Source organism: Triticum dicoccoides, chromosome 6A (assembly GCF_002162155.2).
Source record: "Triticum dicoccoides isolate Atlit2015 ecotype Zavitan chromosome 6A, WEW_v2.0, whole genome shotgun sequence".
Lineage (NCBI taxonomy): Eukaryota > Viridiplantae > Streptophyta > Magnoliopsida > Poales > Poaceae > Triticum > Triticum dicoccoides.
In genome coordinates this window covers 61525741-61546756 of record NC_041390.1, presented here as the reverse complement: position 1 = coordinate 61546756, position 21016 = coordinate 61525741, and the positions used below count along the sequence as shown (strand labels likewise).

Genomic DNA, 21016 nt, shown 5'->3' with positions numbered 1-21016 from the left:
TGGCCTGATTTGGATCAGGGTGTGTTTGCGCCTTCATTTTGTTGTTCAATCTTGGTACATTTGACAGAAGTATTTGTGCTGAAAGTAGCGGGCTTGAAGTTTGGTTCGGGATAAGCGAGGAAATGGAATGGATTTGCTAGGGTTGCTCTATTCTGCATTCTCTTTGTGGATAATTTTGATTTAAGGTCGCACTATTGGAAATGCACGGTGCAAACTGAATGTTCCTTTTAAGACTGAAGAATAGGATAGGGTCAACTGATTGTGTTGGCAGTCACCACAATGGTAATTTTGATTTCTGATGCTAAGTGAAACTGGGGCCGGGTGCCATACTGCACATTGCTGCAGCTTCAGAGGTCCACATTATAGGTAGGAAGGGAGTTGTGTACCTTAAACTATCAGTAATTGCAAAAGCAGGTAATATACCATGGCCCTGCTTGTGCTGCCTGGGAACTTTGAAGATATGCTGCAGCTTCCTTTTCTTTCTAAATATTTATAGATCCAATACTTTTGACTTTCAGTGTGTGATAGCGTCATAGGGAATTGCTTGAAGACGATGATTGTGTATAAGATGTTTTTAGCCTCAGACTCAGTGTGTTGAGGTAAATTTTACTGATTTTTCTTAATAAATAAACATTAAAAAAAGTTTGACTTAAATGACCGCAGTGAGTCAGTGACTTTAAGTTCCATTGCTAGCACATTAAACTGCATTGGTTGAGATATGAGGTCATGCGCGTTGATGCCTGTCTAGCTTCTAAGGTCTAACAGTTGAGCTAGTTCTGTTAGAACAATGAATGGTGTGCTCAGCTTTATTGTTTCCAGCAGAGAATTACCTGAAACATTTTGATGGGTGATTGTTTCGAACAAACATCTCTTTCATTGTGCTGTACAAATAAGTAAATAACCACTGATCAAACATATAGTCTGAGATTTGAAAAATGAGGTCTACCATGAAAACTATTGATCGTTAAAACTGGTCTTAAACAGAGTTAATTTCCAATTTCCTGGAATTAATCTGTCATTGGTAGCTTGTCCATAACACACACTACTGCTGAGCCGGGTATCTCGATTCTCACACATAAATAGGCGAAAACCTGGAGAGAATATGCTCTAGAGGGAAGGAAAGCAAGACTTCACAATAGAAAATGAAGGTTCAAGTTCTAACAGCAGAAGGTTCGAACTGTGATGCCATTAATGCATCTCTTCTAAGGACCTTTTTTATGTTTACCTATAATATTATGGTACCGAGAGTTCATATGCTGTTCTGGTGCAAGTGCAACCTCTTTCTGAGCAAGGTATCTTTTTTGTGTTCACTGTATAATATTTGGCTGTGTTGTTTTGTACCCAGTTGATGGACTGGATGGAAGCTCGTGGAGCAAAGTTGACGCCTGGGCATCAAGCGCTGCGGATTGACCTTGTTTCAAAAGTTCACGGGATACAGGCAGCTGAAGAATATTTCTGGAGCCTTCCAGATATATTGAAGTCAAGGAAAGCTTATTCATGTTTGCTTAACTGCTATGGTGAACACGGGATGGCATTTAAAGGTCTGAAATTCTATGAGAAGATGAAAGCCAAGAACATTGTTCCAAATACACTGGTGTACAACAGCCTGATGGCTTTGTACAAAAAGGCGGGCCAGCCAGAGAAAATCCCCTCCACATTTGAAGAAATGCGAGAAAGCGGTATAACTGCTAACAGTTTTACATACTTCTCATTGGTAGAAAGCTATGTTACAATGAATGACCTGGAGGCTGCGGAGAAAGTCCTGGAAGAATTGCAGAAGGTGGCTCCAGTTCACTGGTCCCTATATACTCTAATGGCAAACAGTTACATTAAACTAGAGCTGTGTGAAAAGGCAGAAGTTGCCCTAAAGAAAGCCGAGGAAGTTATGAACAAAGATGAGTTATCCTCATGGTATTTCCTCCTCTCCATCTATGCCCGTTGTGGAAATGCAACTGAGGTTAAGAGGATCTGGGAGTCTTTGAAGTCCACATTCAAGAAATGTCTGAACAGAAGCTATCTTGTGATGCTTCAAGCTCTGAGTACTATTGATGACTTTGAGTCATTACAGCAAATCTTTCAGGAGTGGGAATCGAGTCATGAACAATATGACATGAGGATAAAAAATGTGATGATCAAAGCTTACCTTGATAAGGGTATGATAGACGAAGCTGAGGCTATCCGTCAGAGGACCATGGCTAAGGGTCGTTGTGATTACAGGACGATTTACATATTTGCCGAATTCTATTTGGAAAAATCTAATGTTACTGGGGCACTGGAGATCTTGAGAGATGCAAAGAAGATGGTGACGGCACACAAATGGGTGCCATCCAAAAAGCTTACAAGCAGATTTCTGAAGCACTATGAAGAGTCAAAGGATGTTGACGGTGTGGAGTCTTTCTGCGAGTGCCTGAGGAAGCTCGAATGCCTTGATGCGGAAGCTTATGAGGGCATGATGCGCACCTATATAGCTGCAGGTAGAACCAACCCATCCATTGCTCAGCGCATCGAAGATGATGGGATTCACGTTGGACCTGAGACGACGAAATTGCTGGAGTGTGTCTCCGGCAATTGAAACTGAGAAGGAAAGAAACTTTATAAGAACTCGAGGCCGCCGTAGAATTTTTCTTCATTATAGAGCAGAATTATGACTTGTCGAAGATGTCGCTATCTCGTGAAAAGCTTGCTGCCACCGGATTTCTGTACATGAATTGCGGTCATTTGGCATTTTACATTTGATGCTCTGCTAGCCCCCCGACTACTGTGTAGCATCTATCTAAGCTGCTAATGTGATGGAGTTATTTCCAAAATACAATTATTTTCATGTTACTCATGTAGTCGACCGGTTGATTGCAGTACCCAGGTATTCTCCAATGTTTAATGTTGCCGACCATTCGTGAAGAGGCGCAACGAAGCAGCGAGTGATTTCTGATATATTATTTGTTTGCACCAGGTAGTGTTTTTTTAGGGAAACTGGATCACATTATTGATCAACCATTTGGGGTAGAATGCAATGTCAGGCGAATGTAAGAGCTAGACTTTGGCCAGTTTTTCTGTATTTGAAAGCTTACCGACAAGACTCAAAGGCCTAGGTAATATAACACGCGGTGGTGGTTGTTGATCAGGAATAAGTATCAGCACCAAACTTGTATAAGCTGCAGTTGGAATTGTAAATTTTTATCCCTAGTGACAGCGGTTAAGTGATGATAGAGACAAAGAGATGTGCTCCCTGTTCTGAGCCTACAGCTGTAAATAATTTCCATGCAACTCTGCAAGTTCAGACAGAGATAAGGTTTGTAATTGATGCTTACAACTTGTATTTGAGAAAAAAATAACACTACCTCTGTCCCATAATATAAGAGCGTTTTTGACACTACGGAGGGAGTAACCGAGGGTTGTGTTGAAGGACAGGGCACATCATATCTGGTATATGTTCTCCTGATTCAGTTTGTAGTGGAAAGTGTGCTCACTATGTCTGACGGAACTAACTGAAAGCATTCTAATTTATTCTCGTCTTGTTGCAGCACAGGTCTGAGGGGCACTCCATCAGGCATTTTTTTTTGAAACTAGGCAAAAGATTTGCCATTTTCATTGAATAAGAGAGAAGGTTAACAAAATATGGCCAAAGGCCAAATACAGTACATCACTCTCGCGGCATAATGTTACACAAATGTTTTGCTCCGGCAAGGCTCCAAAGCGAGCATTCCTCTTTAATCTTGGCGACCAACACTCCCACCGGAACGGCCGTGTTGCGGAAAACTCTAGCGTTTCGCTCCTTACATAGTTTCCAGGAGATAAGCATCATCAGGGAGACAAGCAGCCTTCTCGATGGAGTTTGCTTAGTGGCATTCTGACTCCACCAATCCTTAACTGAAACCATATCAATCCAATCGTTGGGCTGGACATCGTGGAGCGCAAGCCAAGATTTGATCATGCCCCAAACCCGAATGGTGTATCGACATTGAAAGAGAAGGTGGGCCGCCGATTCCTGGATTTGTTGGCATAATGGACAAAGGTTGCAGTTCGGCCATCCGCGACGGTGGAGTCTGTCAGTTGTCCAAATCCTATTGTTGATAACAAGCCACGCGGAAAATTTACACTTTGGGGGCGCCCAGTTCTTCCAAACATTTTGGTTCATATCTGTGTCCACCAATCCAATAAACTGAGCCCTGTATGCTGAGGCTGCGGAGTAATGGCCATCAGCAGTGAATTTCCAGGTGATGGAGTCTTGCATGTCCGGGTTTAGCTGGATGTGGGTGAGTCTTTCCCAAAGCGCAGCAAACTGGACGATGTGTTCAAAGGAGACGATCGAAGCAACCTTCACCTGGGAGATCCAGTAGCCATTAAGCAAAGCCTTGTGAACTGAACAATTCTTTTTATTGGAGATGTTGTAAATTTTGGGAGCAATGTCTTTGGGTCTTATGCCATCTAGCCAAGCTGACTCCCAGAAAGTTGCGCGGAGACCATCACCTACCAGAACCTTGGAGGCCGACGCGAATATGTTTCGATCATTGTTGTCGCAAGGGGTACCCAAGCCCGACCAAGGCTTGAGCGGGTCTTGCCAGTTGAACCACAACCAACGGAGACGGAGTGCAGCCGCAAACTTGCCAAGGTTTGGAATCCCAAGACCGCCATGTAGCTTGGGCCTGTAGACTTGCGCCGAGTTGACCTTACATTTCCCTCCCGTGACCTTGTCACAACCCACCCAGAGGTAGGCACGTCGTGTTGGGGAACGTAGTAATTTCAAAAAAATTCCTACGCACACGCAAGATCATGGTGATGCATAGCAACGAGAGGGCAGAGTGTTGTCTACGTACCCTCGTAGACCGGAAGCGGAAGCGTTAGCACAACGCGGTTGATGTAGTCGTACGTCTTCACGACCCGACCGATCAAGCACCGAAACTACGGCACCTCCGAGTTCTAGCACACGTTCAACTCGATGACGATCCCCGGACTCCGATCCAGCAAAGTGTCGGGGAAGAGTTCCGTCAGCACGATGGCGTGGTGACGATCTTGATGTTCTACCGTCTCAGGGCTTCGCCTAAGCACCGCTACAATATTATCGAGGATTATGGTGGAGGAGGGCACCGCACACGGGTAAGAGAACGATCACGAAGATCAACTTGTGTGTCTTTGGGGTGCCCCCCTGCACCCGTATATAAAGGAGCAAGGGAGGAGGAGGCCGGCCCTAGGAGGGGGCGCGCCAAGTGTGGAGTCCTACTAGGACTCCCTAGTCCTAGTAGGATTCCACCTCCCATATGGAATAGAAAAAGAGGAAGGGAAAAGGAGAAGGAAGGAAGGGGGCGCCCCCCTTCCCTAGTCCAATTCGGACCAGACCAAGGGGAGGGGTGCGGCCACCCTTGAGGCCCTTTTCCTTCTTTCCCGTATGGCCCAATAAGGCCCAATACGTATTCCCGTAACTCTCCTGTACTCCGAAAAAATACTCGAATCACTCGAAATCTTTCCGATGTCTAGTCGTCCAATATATCGATCTTTACGTCTCGACCATTTCGGGACTCCTCATCATGACCCCGATCTCATTCGGGACTCCGAACTCCTTCGGTACATCAAAACTCATAAACTCATAATATAACTGTCATCGAAACCTTAAGCGTGCGGACCCTACGGGTTCGAGAACAATGTAGACATGACCGAGACACGGCTCCGGTCAATAACCAATAGCGGAACTTGGATGCTCATATTGGCTCCCACATATTCTACGAAGATCTTTATCGGTCAGACGGCATAACAACATATGTTGTTCCCTTTGTCATCGGTATGTTACTTGCCCGAGATTCGATCGTCGGTATCTCAATACCTAGTTCAATCTCGTTACCGGTAAGTCTATTTACTCGTTCCGTAATACATCATCTCGCAACTAACTCATCAGTTGCAATGCTTGCAAGGCTTAGGTGATGTGCATTACCGAGAGGGCCCAGAGATACCTCTCCGACAATCGAAGTGACAAATGCTAATCTCGAAATACGCCAACCCAACAAGTACCTTCGGAGACACCTGTAGAGCACCTTTATAATCACCCAGTTACGTTGTGACGTTTGGTAGCACACAAAGTGTTCCTCCGATAAACGGGAGTTGCATAATCTCATAGTCATAGGAACATGTATAAGTCATGAAGAAAGCAATAGCAACAAACTAAACGATCAAGTGCTAAGCTAACGGAATGGGTCAAGTCAATCACATCATTCTTCCTAATGATGTGATCGTTAATCAAATGACAACTCATGTCTATGGTTAGGAAACATAACCATCTTTGATCAACGAGCTAGTCAAGTAGAGGCATACTAGTGACACTCTGTTTGTCTATGTATTCACACATGTATTATGTTTTCGGTTAATACAATTCTAGCATGAATAATAAACATTTATCATGATATAAGGAAATAAATAATAACTTTATTATTGCCTCTAGGGCATATTTACTTCAGTCTCCCACTTGCACTAGAGTCAATAATCTAGTTCACATCTCCATGTGATTTAACACCAATAGTTCACATCACCATGTGATTAACACCTATAGTTCACATCGACATGTGACCAACACCCAAAGGGTTTACTAGAGTCAATAATCTAGTTCACATCGCTATGTGATTAACACCCAAAGAGTACTAAGGTGTGATCATGGTTTGCTTGTGAGAGAAGTTTACTCAACGGGTCTGCCACATTCAGATCCGTAAGTATTTTACAAATTTCTGTGTCAACAATGCTCTGCACGGAGCTACTCTAGCTAATTTCTCCCACTTTAAATATGTATCCAGATTGAGATTTTGAGTCATCTGGATCAGTGTCAAAACTTGCATCGATGTAACCCTTTACGAGGAACCTTTTGTCACCTCCATAATCGAGAAACATATCCTTATTCCACTAAGGATAATTTTGACCAATGTCAAGTGATCTACTCCTAGATCACTATTGTACTCCCTTGCCAAACTCCGGGCAGGGTATACAATAGGTCTGGTACACAGCATGGCATACTTTATAGAACCTATGGTTGAGGCATAGGGAATGACTTTCATTCTCTCTCTATCTTATGCCGTGGTCGGGTTTTGAGTCTCACTCAACTTCACACCTTTGTAACACCGGCAAGAACTCCTTCTTTGACTGTTCCATTTTGAACTACTTCAAAATCTTGTCAAGGTATGTACTCATTGAAAAACTTATCAAGCGTCTTGATCTATCTTTATAGATCTTGATGCTCAATATGTAAGCAGCTTCACCGAGGTCTTTCTTTGAAAAACTCCTTTCAAACATTCCTTTATGCTTTGTAGAATAATTCTACATTATCTCCGATCAACAATATGTCTTTCACATATACTTATCAGAAATGATGTAGTGCTCCCACTCATTTTCTTGTAAATACAGGCTTCACCGCAAGTCTGTATAAAACTATATGCTTTGATAATTTATCAAAGCGTATATTCCAACTTCGAGATGCTTGCACCAGTCCATAGATGGATCGCTGGAGCTTGAATATTCTGTTAGTATCTTTAGGATTGACAAAACCTTCTGGTTGCATCATATACAACTCTTCTTTAATAAATCCATTAAGGAATGCAGTTTTGTTTATCCATTTGCCAGATTTCATAAAATGCGGCAATTGCTAACATGATTCAGACAGACTTAAGCATAGATACGAGTGAGAAACTCTCATCGTAGTCAACACCTTGAACTTGTCGAAAACCTTTTTGCGACAATTCTAGCTTTGTAGATAGTAACACTACTATCAGCGTCCGTCTTCCTCTTGAAGATCCATTTAATCTCAATGGCTCGCCGATCATTGGGCGAGTCAATCAAAGTCCATACTTTGTTCTCATACATGGATCTCATCTCAGATTTCATGGCCTCAAGACATTTCGCGGAATGTGGGCTCATCATCGCTTCCTCATAGTTCGTAGGCTCGTCATGGTCAAGTAACATGACCTCCAGAATAGGATTACCATACCACTCTGGTTTACCTACGCGGTTTGGTAGTAACTTGATCTGAAGTTACATGATCATCATCATTAGCTCCCTCACTAATCGGTGTAGTAGTCACGGGAATAGATTTCTGTGATGAACTACTTTCCAATAAGGGAGCAGGTACAGTTACCTCATCAAGTTCTACTTTCCTACCACTCACTTCTTTCGAGAGAAACTCCTTCTCTAGAAAGGATCCATTCTCAGCAATGAATAACTTGCCTTCGGATCTGTGATAGAAGGTGTACCCAACATTTTCTTTTGGGTATCCTATGAAGATTTACTTCTCCGATTTGGGTTCGAGCTTATCATGTTGAAACTTTTTGACATAAGCATTGCAGTCCCAAACTTTAAGAAACGACAGCTTCGGTTTCTTGCCAAACCATAGTTCATACGGTGTCGTCTCAACGGATTTAGATGATGCCCTATTTAATGTGAATGTAATTGTCTCTAATGCATAACCCCAAAACGATAGCGATAAATCACTAAGAGACGTCATAGATCGCACCATATCTAATAAAGCACGGTTACGACATTCGGAGACACCATTACATTGTGGTGTTCCAGGTGGCGTGAGTAGTGAAACTATTTCACATTGTTTTAACTGAAGGCCAAACTCGTAACTCAAATATTTTACTTCTGTGATCATATCGTAGAAACTTTTATTTTTGTTACGATGATTCTCCACTTCACTCTGAAATTATTTGAACTTTTCAAATGTTTTAGACTTGTGTTTCATTAAGTAGATATACCCATATCTGCTCAAATCATCTGTGAAGGTCAGAAAATAACGATACTTGCCATGAGCCTTAACACTCATCGGACCGCATACATCAGTATGTATTATTTCCAATAAGTCAGTTGCTCGCTCCATTGTTTCGGAGAACGAAGTCTTAGTCATCTTGCCCATGAGGCATGGTTCGCAAGCATCAACTGATTCATAATCAAGTGATTCCAAAAATCCATCAGCATGGAGTTTCTTCATGCGCTTTACACCAATATGACCTAAACGGCAGTGCCACAAATAAGTTGCACTATCATTATTAACTTTGCATCTTTTGGTTTCAATATTATGAATATGTGTATCACTACGATCGAGATCCAATGAACCAATTTTCATTGGGTGTATGACCATAGAAGGTTTTATTCATGTAAACAGAACAACAATTATTCTCTAACTTAAATGAATAACCGTATTGCAATAAACATGATCAAATCATATTCATGCTCAACGCAAACACCAAATAACACTTATTTAGTTTCAACACAAATCCCAAAAGTATAGGGAGAGTGCGACGATGATCATATCAATCTTGCAACAACTTCCAACACACATCGTCACCTCGACTTTTACTAGTTTCTGTTTATTCTGCAACTCCCGTTTCGAGTTACTACTCTTAGCAACCGAACCATTATTAAATGCCGAGGGGTTGCTACAAACACTAGTAAAGTATACATCAATAGGATGTATATCCAATATACCTTTGTTCACTTTGCCATCCTTCTTATCCGCCAAATACTTGGGGCAGTTCCGCTTCCAGTGACGAGTCCCTTTGCAGTAGAAGCACTTAGTCTCAGGCTTAGGACCAGACTTGGGCTTCTTCACTTGTGCAGCAACTTGCTTGCCGTTCTTCTTGAAGTTCCCCTTCTTCCCTTTGCTGTTTTCTTGAAACTAGTGGTCTCGTCAACCATCAACACTTGATGTTTTTCTTGATTTCTACCTTCGTTAATTTTAGCATCACGAAGAGCTTGGGAATTGTATCCGTTATCCCTTGCATATTATAGTTCATCACGAAGTTCTACTAACTTGGTGATGGTGACTAGAGAATTCTGTCAATCACTATCTTATCTGGAAGATTAACTCCCACTTGATTCAAGCGATTGTAGTTCCCAGACAATCTGAGCACATGCTAACTGTTTGAGCGATTCTCCTCCATCTTTTAGCTATAGAACTTGTTGTAGACTTCATATCTCTCAACTCGGGTATTTGCTTGAAATATTTACTTCAACTCCTGGAACATCTCATATGGTCCATGACGTTCAAAACGTCTTTGAAGTCCCGATTCTAAGCCGTTTAAGCATGGTGCACTAAACTATCAAGTAGTCATCATATTGAGCTAGCCAAACGTTCATAACGTCTGCATCTGCTCCTGCAATAGGTCTGTCACCTAGCGGTGCATCAAGGACATAATTCTTCTGTGCAGCAATGAAGTTAATCCTCACATCACGGATCCAATCCGCATCATTGCTACTAACATTTTTCAACATAGTTTTCTCTCGGAATATATAAAAAAATTAAACGGGGAGCAATATCGCGAGCAATTGATCTACAACATAGATATGCTAATAGTACCAGGACTAAGTTCATGATAAATTAAAGTTCAATTAATCATATTACTTAAGAACTCCCACTTAGACAGACATCCCTCTAATCTTCTAAGTGATCACGTGATCCATATCAACTAAACCATGTTCGATCATCACATGAGATGGAGTAGTTTCAATGGTGAACATCACTATGTTGATCATATCTACTATATGATTCACGCTCGACCTTTCGGTCTTCGTGTTCCGAGGCCATATCTGTTATATGCTAGGCTCGTCAAGTTTAACCCGAGTATTCCGCGTGCGCAAATGTTTTGCACCCGCTGTATTTGAACGTAGAGTCTATCACACCCGATCATCACGTGGTGTCTCAGCACGAAGAACTTTCGCAACGGTGCATACTCAGGGAGAACACTTGTACCTTGATAATTAGTGAGAGATCATCTTATAAAGCTACCGTCGAACTAAGCAAAATAAGATGTATAAAAGATAAACATCACATGCAATCAAAATATGTGACATGATATGGCCATCATCATCTTGTGCCTTTGATCTCCATCTCCGAAGCATCGTCATGATCACCATCGTCACCGACGCGACACCTTGATCTCCATCATAGCATCGTTGTCGTCTCGCCAAACTTATGCTTCTACGACTATCGCTACCGCTTAGTGATAAAGTAAAGCATTATAGGGCGATTGCATTGCATACAATAAAGCGACAACCATATGGCTCCTGCCAGTTGCCGATAACTTGGTTACAAAACATGATCATCTCATACAATAAAATTTAGCATCATGTCTTGACCATATCACATCACAACATGCCCTGCAAAAACAAGTTAGACGTCCTCTACTTTGTTTGTTGCAAGTTTTACGTGGCTGCTACGGGCTTAAGCAAGAACCAATCTTACCTACGCATCAAAACCACAACGATAGTTTGTCAAGTTAGTGTTGTTTTAACCTTCTCAAGGACCGGGCGTAGCCACACTCGGTTCAACTAAAGTTCGAGAAACTGACACCCGCTAGTCACCTGTGTGCATAGCACGGCGGTAAAACCAGTCTCGCGTAAGCGTACGTGTAATGTCGGTCCGGGTCGCTTCATCCAAAAATACCGCCGAACCAAAGTGTGACATGCTGGTAAGCAGTATGACTTATATCGTCCATAACTCACTTGTGTTCTACTCGTGCATATTACATCAACGCATAAAACCTAGGCTCGGATGCCACTGTTGGGGAACGTAGTAATTTCAAAAAATTTCCTACGCACACGCAAGATCATGGTGATGCATAGCAACGAGATGGGAGAGTGTTGTCTACGTACCCTCGTAGACCGGAAGCGAAAGCGTTAGCACAACGCGGTTGATGTAGTCATACGTCTTCACGACCCGACCGATCAAGCACCGAAACTACGACACCTCCGAGTTCTAGCACACATTGAGCTCGATGACGATCCCTGGACTCCGATCTAGCAAAGTGTCGGGGAAGAGTTCCGTCAGCACGACGGTGTGGTGACGATCTTGATGTTCTACCGTCGTAGGGTTTCGCCTAAGCACCGCTACAATATTATTGAGGATTATGGTGGAGGAGGGGACCGCACACGGCTAAGAGAACGATCACGAAGATCAACTTGTGTGTCTTTGGGGTGCCCCCCTGCACCCGTATATAAAGGAGCAAGGGAGGAGGAGGCCGGCCCTAGGAGGGGGCGCGCCAAGTGTGGAGTCCTACTAGGACTCCCTAGTCCCAGTAGGATTCCACCTCCCATATGGAATAGGAAAAGAGGAAGGGAAAAGGAGAAGGAAGGAAGGGGGCGCCCCCCTTCCCTAGTCCAATTCGGACCAGACCAAGGGCAGGGGTGCGGCCACCCTTGAGGCCCTTTTCCTTCTTTCCCGTATGGCCCAATAAGGCCCAATACGTATTCCCATAACTCTCCGGTACTCCAAAAAATACCCGAATCACTCGGAACCTTTCTGATGTCCGAATATAGTCGTCCAATATATCGATATTTACATCTCGACCATTTCGAGACTCCTCGTCATGTCCCCGATCTCATATGGGACTCCGAACTCCTTCGGTACATCAAAACTCATAAACTCATAATATGACTGTCATCGAAACCTTAAGTGTGCGGACCCTACGGGTTCGAGAACAATGTAGACATGACCGAGACACGTCTCCGGTCAATAACCAATAGCGGAACCTGGATGCTCATATTGGCTCCCACATATTCTACGAAGATCTTTATCGGTCAGATCGCATAACAACATACGTTGTTCCCTTTGTCATCGGTATGTTACTTGCCCGAGATTCGATCGTCGGTATCTCAATACCTAGTTCAATCTCGTTACTGGTAAGTCTCTTTACTCGTTCCGTAATACATCATCTCGCAACTAACTCATTAGTTGCAATGCTTGCAAGGCTTAGGTGATGTGCATTACCGAGAGGGCCCAGAGATACCTCTCCGACAATCGGAGTGACAAATCCTAATCTGGAAATACGCCAACCCAACAAGTACCTTCGGAGACACCTGTAGAGCACCTTTATAATCACCCAGTTACGTTGTGACGTTTGGTAGCACACAAAGTGTTCCTCCGGTAAACAGGAGTTGCATAATCTCATAGTCATAGGAACATGTATAAGTCATGAAGAAAGCAATAGCAACAAACTAAACGATCAAGTGCTATGCTAACGGAATGGGTCAAGTCAATCACATCATTCTTCCTAATGATGTGATCTCATTAATCAAATGACAACTCATGTCTATGGTTAGGAAACATAACCATCTTTGATCAACGAGCTAGTCAAGTAGAGGCATACTAGTGACACTCTATTTGTCTATGTATTCACACATGTATTATGTTTCCGGTTAATACAATTCTAGCATGAATAATAAACATTTATCATGATATAAGGAAATAAATAATAACTTTATTATTGCCGCTAGGGCATATTTCCTTCACGTTGGAGGGCATCAACCTTTTTCAGAACTTCCACCGGAAGATTTAGAGTCGTCATATAATAGATAGCGATGGCCGTGATGACAGACTTAACAAGAACCATCCTTCCGGGGGCAGCAACGTGCTTGCCCATGCAAGGTGTGAGCTGGGCCGCGATCTTGTCCTCGAGAGGTTGGAAGTGAATTCTTTTCAGGCGCTTCACTGACAGTGGTAAACCAAGATATTTCATCGGGAAGGTGGTTCGTTGAGCTGGGAAGGGTTGAAGAATATCGAGAAGGTCCACATTGACACATCTAATTGGGGCAACCAAACTCTTGGAGCAATTTGTTACCAATCCAGAAACATCTCCAAAGTTCCTGAGGGTGTCGGCAAAGAAACTGACGTCCGCCTTGAGTGGCGCAATAAAAACCGCAGCATCATCCGCGTAGAGGGAAGCCTGGATCGGCATAGCCCGTCCGCCAATGGGATGGAGGTGACCTTGTGATGTTGCCTTCTCAAGGATGTGATGCGAAGGATCAACGGCCAGCACAAAGAGAAGGGGAGACAGGGGGTCCCCTTGCCTCAACCCACGCCCAAGCCTGAAGGGGTCGCCCGACACACCATTGAGCAAGACGCGTGAAGAGGGCGTAGACAAGAGAGCAGGCACCCAACCACGAAATCGGGGAGGGAAACCAAGGTGATTGAGCAAGTCCAGGAGGTAGTCCCAATGCACCGAGTCAAACGCTTTCTTGATGTCGAGTTTGAACAGGAGAGCAGGGGTGTTGTTGCGATGCAAGCGTCTAGCAAGGTTGCGCACATACATGAAATTATCAGAATACATCTCTTCTTGATGAAAGCACTCTGAGCTTGTGAGACAAGGTCATTCATGAGGGGTGCTAGCCTTTTGGACATCATCTTTGCAATGAGCTTTGCGATGGCGTGAATTAGGCTTATAGGGCGAAAGTCAGAAATATCTTCGGCACCATCCTTCTTCAGAACGAGAGCAACATCAGCTGAGTTCAACTAATGAAGGTGAGCGGTCTGTAGGTTGGAGAAGTGATTAATCGCAAGCATGATGTCAGGCTTGATTGTGTTCCAACATGCCTTGAAGAAAATGCCCGTGAAGCCATCCGGCCCGGGCGCCTTGTCACTCGGTAGTTCTGGTACAGCAGCTTTGACCCCATCCTCCGAGAATGCCTCACCCAAGCCCTGTAGATCACAGTTGGGGGTTGGAATCAAACCCCAATTGACATCAATGCTACGAGTAGGGCCTTTTTGGCTATGTTCTTAAAGTGGTTGTGAACAATCTTTTCTTTTTCTTCATGCGAGGTGACCCAGCCCTGGTTGTGTTTGAGGCGATGAATAAGATTTTTTCTCCTCTGGTGATTGACACGGAGGTGGAAATAGCGGGTGTTGGCATCTCCTTCTTTAAGATTGGTAATCCTCGAGTTTTGCCTTTTTTTGGATTTTTCGAGCACCGTCCATGCCAACAATCCTTCATTTTAATCGTTTTAAGAGGGCATGCAAAATGTGGGAGGCAAACTCTAAATCCCAATCTTCATTGCAGAAAAAGCTATCTAGCTTGCTCATCGTCGGGTTATTTTGTTCATTGCTCCAAGTAAATCTCCTGTTTTGCATGTGAATCTCCTTGAGCTCACAACTATTTAGGGCGTTGCGGAAATGCACTAGGCGGCTACGATTCACATTGGCGCAGTTTTTATCTCTGGCACGGTAGATTTGATTAAAATCACCATTGACTAGCCATTTGGTACCAGGCGGAGGCTTTTTTCGAGGTCAGCTCCAGGTAGAAAGCCTCCTTGTGGATGCTACGGGTTGGGCCATACACAGTGCTTAACTTGAAAGATTTGTCATCATTGTAGTTGTTGATGGCAACCGTCGCCGAGGGGAAGTAGGCACCAATTTGCACATTTGACACCATGACCGCGGAGTCATCCCACAACAGCAAAATACCACCTTTTGTGCCATCAGCTGGTCTTTGGGCGAAGCTCTTTAGACGCTGTCCACCGAGGTACATAGCCAAGAACGGGTCAACAGATTGTAGCTTCGACTCTTGGATGCACACAAGTTGGCAGGAAGAAGAAGCAATGGTTTCGTGGACAGCAGCACGACGATCCGGGCAATTTAACCCGTATACATTCCAGCACAAGATTGAAAGGTTTGTGTCTAACATAGCAACACAGGGAACACATCTGGACTCAGGCAACAACCACCATCTGGGCAAACACAACAGCCATCACAAGTTGGCCACATACAGGACACCCCAGGTCTCGCGAGGACCAACATCAGCAGCGCACAAGTGCCACTGCAAACAGGCGTACAAACAGGACTTGGTCGATCTAACATGATAAACTAGGCTACATCTTAGACATCGCAGCGCTACTCAGGCTTCACCCGCAGTGGTCGCACTCATGTAAGGTCCTCCCTCTCTGCCATGCTGCACCAGGGCATCTTCAACGGCAGTGGCCAAATCACAGTCCAACTTGAAGAGAGCACGCAGAGCAGCAATAGTGATGTCCGGTAGGTGCCCCTGGAACATGTCCGTGAACTTGGTGATGGCCGCTTCCGTGACTTGTTCACCTCCAGGAATGATTCCCATGCGACGACACAGCAGCTGTTCAGCGAGGTTGTCTATAGGCATGGCTCTATTCTTTGCCTGGATGCACGGGCTGCGTCGGTGAAGCTGAAAGCTAGAGACCCCAGCCAAAGTTTTGCGTCTTGTTGTTGGCCTTCTGGGCGGTGTCGATCGCGGTGTTGGAGAGGGGGGCAGCGCGGGCCAGCCGGGAATGAACAGAGGGGTGGCATCCCCGTCCTTAGTCGCATCCCACGATGGCAGGGCCGGCGTGGAGTCGCCATCCTGCATATCCTCAAGGCTTGCTTCAAGCTCAGCAGCAAGCACCGGGGAGGGCTCCAGCCTGACCGCAGATGTACAGGGAGGAGGAGTGGTGTGCACAGCTTCAGGTGGGTGATCCATAGGAGACTGGGAGTGTTGAATCAGAGTAGCATCAGCTACAGCCGCGTCAAGCGCCTCCAGATTAAGCGACGGTTGTACCTTGGGGCCCAGGCAAGAAGCACGACGCAGCCAGGACATGACCGGGGAGGCAGGGGCAATCTCAACGATGTCTCTGGAAGTGGTACGCGGAGACGGAGGAGGAGAGCGGCCGCGTGAGTCCTCCGAGACAACAGCTGCCGCGAGTCTTGGAGAGAGGTCTTGTGGACGATGGCGAGCGCGGCGACCTGAGGCTGGGGTCACCTCACCAGATGGCAGCCGCTGGACGTGGCTGAGATCAATCTTGCGTGCATAGCCTGAGACAGGACGGCAGCGACGCCCATCCCTGCGGTCGTCCTGCCGATCATCGCGTCCATTGCAGTCGCCGCGGCGAGAGATGCCGCGGCCATCATCAGGGTGGCGCGTCGGGGCACGGGACCGGTGTAACGCCCTCAATGCGGCTATATCTCCCACGTGTTGAAGCACGACTTAGAGGCATAACCACATTGAAAGCAATGTCGCAAGTGAGGTAATCTTCACACAACCCATGTAATACATAAGGGAAAGAGATACATAGTTGGCTTACAATCGCCACTTCACACAATACATGAATAAAGCATTACATCGTCCAGTTACAATCAAGGTCCGACTATGGAACCAAATATAAGAAGACTACCCCAAAAGCTACACCGATCCCCGATCGACCCCAATTGGGCTCCACTACTGATCAACTAGAACGAAACAACACAAAGGACAAGATCTTCATCGAGCTCCTCCTTGAGCTTGGTTGTGTCACCTGCTCGGTAACATCGGCACCTGCAAACTGGTTTTGGAAGTATATCACGGGGACTCAGCAATCTCACACCCTCGCGATCAAGACTATTTAAGCTTATAGGAAGGGTAAAAGTATGAGGTGGAGCTGCAGCAAGCGACTAGCATATATGGTGGCTAACATACGCAAATGAGAGCGAGAAGAGAAGGCAAAGCACGGTCGAGAAACTATGATCAAGAAGTGATCCTAGAACAACCTACGTCAAGCATAACTCCAACACCGTGTTCGCTTCCCGAACCCCGCCGAGAAGAGACCATCATGGTTACACACGCGGTTGATGTATTTTAATTAAGATAATCTTCAGGTTTTCTACAACCGAACATTAACAAATTCCCATCTGCACATAACCGCGCGCACGACTTTCGAAAGTTCAAATCCCTGCAGGGGTGTCCCAACTTAGCCCATCACAAGCTCTCACGGTCAATGAAGGATATTCCTTCTCCCAAGACAATCCGATCAGACTCAGCATCCCGGTTACAAGACATCCTCGACAATGGTAAAACAAGTCCAGCAAGACCACCCGATGCGCCAACATCCTGATAGGAGCTGCACATATCTTGTTCTCAGGGCAACACCAGATAAGCAATCCATACAACTAAAACCAGCCCTCGAGTTTCCCCGAGGTGGCGCTACAAGGGGCTCTAGTTTGGACCAACACTTAGACAAGCACTGGCCCGGGGGGGTTAAAATAAAGATGACCCTTGGGCTGGCCTAACCCAAGGGAAAAAAGGGTAGGTAGCGAATGGTAAAACCAATGTTGGGCCTTGCTGGAGGACTTTTATTCAAGGCGAACTGTCAAGGGGTTCCCATTATAACCCAACCGTGTAAGGAACACAAAATCCGGGAACATAACACCGATATGACGGAAACTAGGGCAAAGAGTGGAACAAAACACCAGGCATAAGGCCGATCCTTCCACCCTTTACCAAGTATATAGGTGCATTAATTAAATAAGAGATATTGTGATATCCCAACAAAATATCCATGTTCCAACAAGGAACAACTCCAATCTTCACCTGCAACTAACAACGCTATAAGAGGGGCTGAGCAAAGCGGTAACATAGCCAAACAACGGTTTGCTAGGACAAGGTGGGTTAGAGGCTTGGCTTAACAATATGGGAGGCATGATAAGCAAGTGGTAGGTATCGCAGCATAGGCATAGCAAAATAGCGAGCAACTAGCAAGCAAAGATAGAAGTGTTTCGAGGGTATGGTCATCTTGCCTGAAATCCCGCACGGAAGAAGAAAGAGTCCATGAAGAAGACAAACGGACGTAGTCGAACGGTTCCTCACAAACGCGAAGTTATCGGAACCAACCCAAAGAAGCAACACCAGAAAGAAGCACACAACATAGTAAACAACCAACACATGAACATGGCATGATATGCGGGATGCAGTATGTTGTGCATATGCATGATTTGGAAAGGAATGATTGAACCTGGCCTCAACTTGGAAATCCAAGAGTGTCACTGGAAAGGTGTGGTGATTTCGGTCGAAATCGATATAAAGATCACCGGAATCAGATGCACGGTTTGGAAATGGCAAGCAAAACAAATATGGCACCGGTCTGCGGTAAACAGCAAGTAGCCATCTAAATGCATCAAGATAAATATGCTACAACACTCAAACATGGCAACAAAATACATGGCATGGATCCACTCATGATGCTTGACAAAAGATGAACACTGAGCTACGGCTAATTCATCCAATAACAGGTTCAAACAAGCATGGTAAAAGAGCAAATGATAACAGGTTTCAGACTGTGAAATTAACAGCATGTCAGGAATTTATCAACAGAAAGCAATGTTTAGAGCACGACAACTATATGCTACAGGAACATATCATGGCAAAACAAGGCATGGAATGAATCTACTCAAAGCATGTAACAAAAGTCCCTTAGTGACCTTGAGCTAAAAGGGATCAGAAAATACAATTGCAAGCATGTGAACATAGCAAAAACACAAACAGATTCAGACTTAGTGAAAAACTGGAGCATGCAAAACAGGTTAACAAGTAGGCATGTTTACGAGCTCGATGCACTCACTATAGAGCATGGCATGACAAACTAAGCATACACTCGTCAAGAAGACATGGCATAGAAGCTAGACATGCAAGAACAACAACATCGCATGCACGGATCAACAACAACAAGCTCGGCAAAATTGCTAAACATGTTAACAATCTGCCAGGAACATTTTATAGCAAAAGTAGAGCTCGATTGACTCGAGCTAGGGTGCTCCATAAATGCAAACAAAGACATGGATGGATAAAGCACCACAATATTAAAAAAAACATCCTTACTGATCATCCTCAAAAGAGGCACGGATCACTAGGAAACAACATGAACATATGGCATAAAGACAAAAACAGGACAAGGACTTAGAATAATCCTAAGTCCCTGAAATCAACATCATTGAGTAAGCTAATTTGCATGCTTGTGCTAGTCACCACAAAGATCACAAAAATACTTGGCATACACCCCTGTAAAGATGGCATGGCATATAACAAAACGCATGTGGAGCTCAGGATCATAGCATGCACACATTAATCATGGAAAAAATGACAAAAGCCCATTTGCTGAAACAGATCTGACATAATCATCACATAGCCCTCTTCCAACAGCATATCAGGCATCAAGATGAGCTCAAATGAAAATGATGCAATGAGATGAAATGATGTACTCGACGAGACTAACATGTATGCAAATGAAATGCACATGATGACATGGTATGCAATGCATGACACACAAGCAATGACAAGGCAACAACAGCGAATAACTAGAAGACACCTGGCACATCGGTCTTGGGGCGTTACAACCGGCTGCGGAAGATGCGCTCCCGCCAGGAGGAGGCCTGCCTGTCATCACCCCGGCCGCGTCGATCATCTCTGTAGTGGTCGTCGTCCTTGTCGCGGCGGTGATGGTCGCTGTTGTCCCGGCGTTGCGGACCCGCGACTCACCATTGTCACATCTCTAGTTCTGGTATGAACTAGGCTTGCTTTGTGCATCATGTTTAAGTTTCAAATGAATTTGAAATAGGGAATGTTTCAAACCCTAGCACCAAAGCAAATTCAAATAGGTTCAATTTAAATGGAATTTCAATAAACCCAAAATGCTCTTCAAAAATGTTCATGGTCCATGGAAAATGTTGCAAGCAACAACCAGAGGTGATGCACATTTTTGCTAAACATTTTGGATTTTTGAATGAATCCATATGTATTTGAATTGGAGCTGTTTAAAATAATATAAATATTTTAAAGGCTCCAAAAATGTTGGAAATTGGTGAGGGCCTCTGTTATTTTACAACTAGTGGTTACAAGGAATCCCAACATTTTTAGAATTGTGCTAGTATTTATTTTAAATCAAAAACAAATGTCAGAAATAGAAAAGAAAAGAAAAAAGGGAAAACCCCTTACTTGGGCCACTTATCTGAGGCCTGGCACTTTGCGGCCCAGCTGGCCCTGCCAGTCGTCGTCTCCACCGCGCCAGGAGGACGCCGAGCGAGTGGCCGACGCACGCCGGCGCACGCCCGGCCACCTCCTGCTTGCGCCTCCCTCTGGACATCCCTAGAGACGCCACGCACCCTGGATCTCACTCACTCTCTCCCGTGCTCCTTTCCTCCTCTGTTTTCTCTTCCCCACGGGGCCACCGAGCGCAGCCGACGCCACCGCTCGCCGTTGCCGCAACCACTACCTCCCCCTCGCCCCCTGGACATGCCCAGAAGCTCTGCCGTGTCTCCCTCAACCTCCACGCCGAGCCAGGCTTCGCCGGAGGCCATGCAACGTCGTCCCCGGCGTCTTCTTCAACTTCGATGCCCGAAGACCCTCGCCGTCGATTTGCTGCCCACCGGCCATCCCCGCGCCTGCCGAGTCCTCCGTTAGCCTCTCTGTGAGCTCCGCCACTTTTTCCCCTCCTCCCCGAGATCGTTCCTCTCCTCTAGCCGCCTCTG

The 21016-nt window shown here is 45.0% G+C and overlaps 1 protein-coding gene across 1 annotated transcript in view; it reads left to right on the top strand.

Annotated features, from left to right (window-relative positions):
- LOC119314909 (pentatricopeptide repeat-containing protein At4g01990, mitochondrial-like) overlaps positions 1 to 2826 on the top strand; it is a 3485-nt gene extending 659 nt beyond the window's left edge. The window contains exon 2 of the mRNA XM_037589594.1: positions 1342 to 2826. Within this exon, the coding sequence (XP_037445491.1) occupies positions 1342 to 2572 (1231 nt within the window). The 3' untranslated portion in view covers positions 2573 to 2826. The remainder of the gene's footprint in view (positions 1 to 1341) is intronic.
- The last annotated feature ends 18190 nt before the right edge of the window (positions 2827 to 21016 follow it).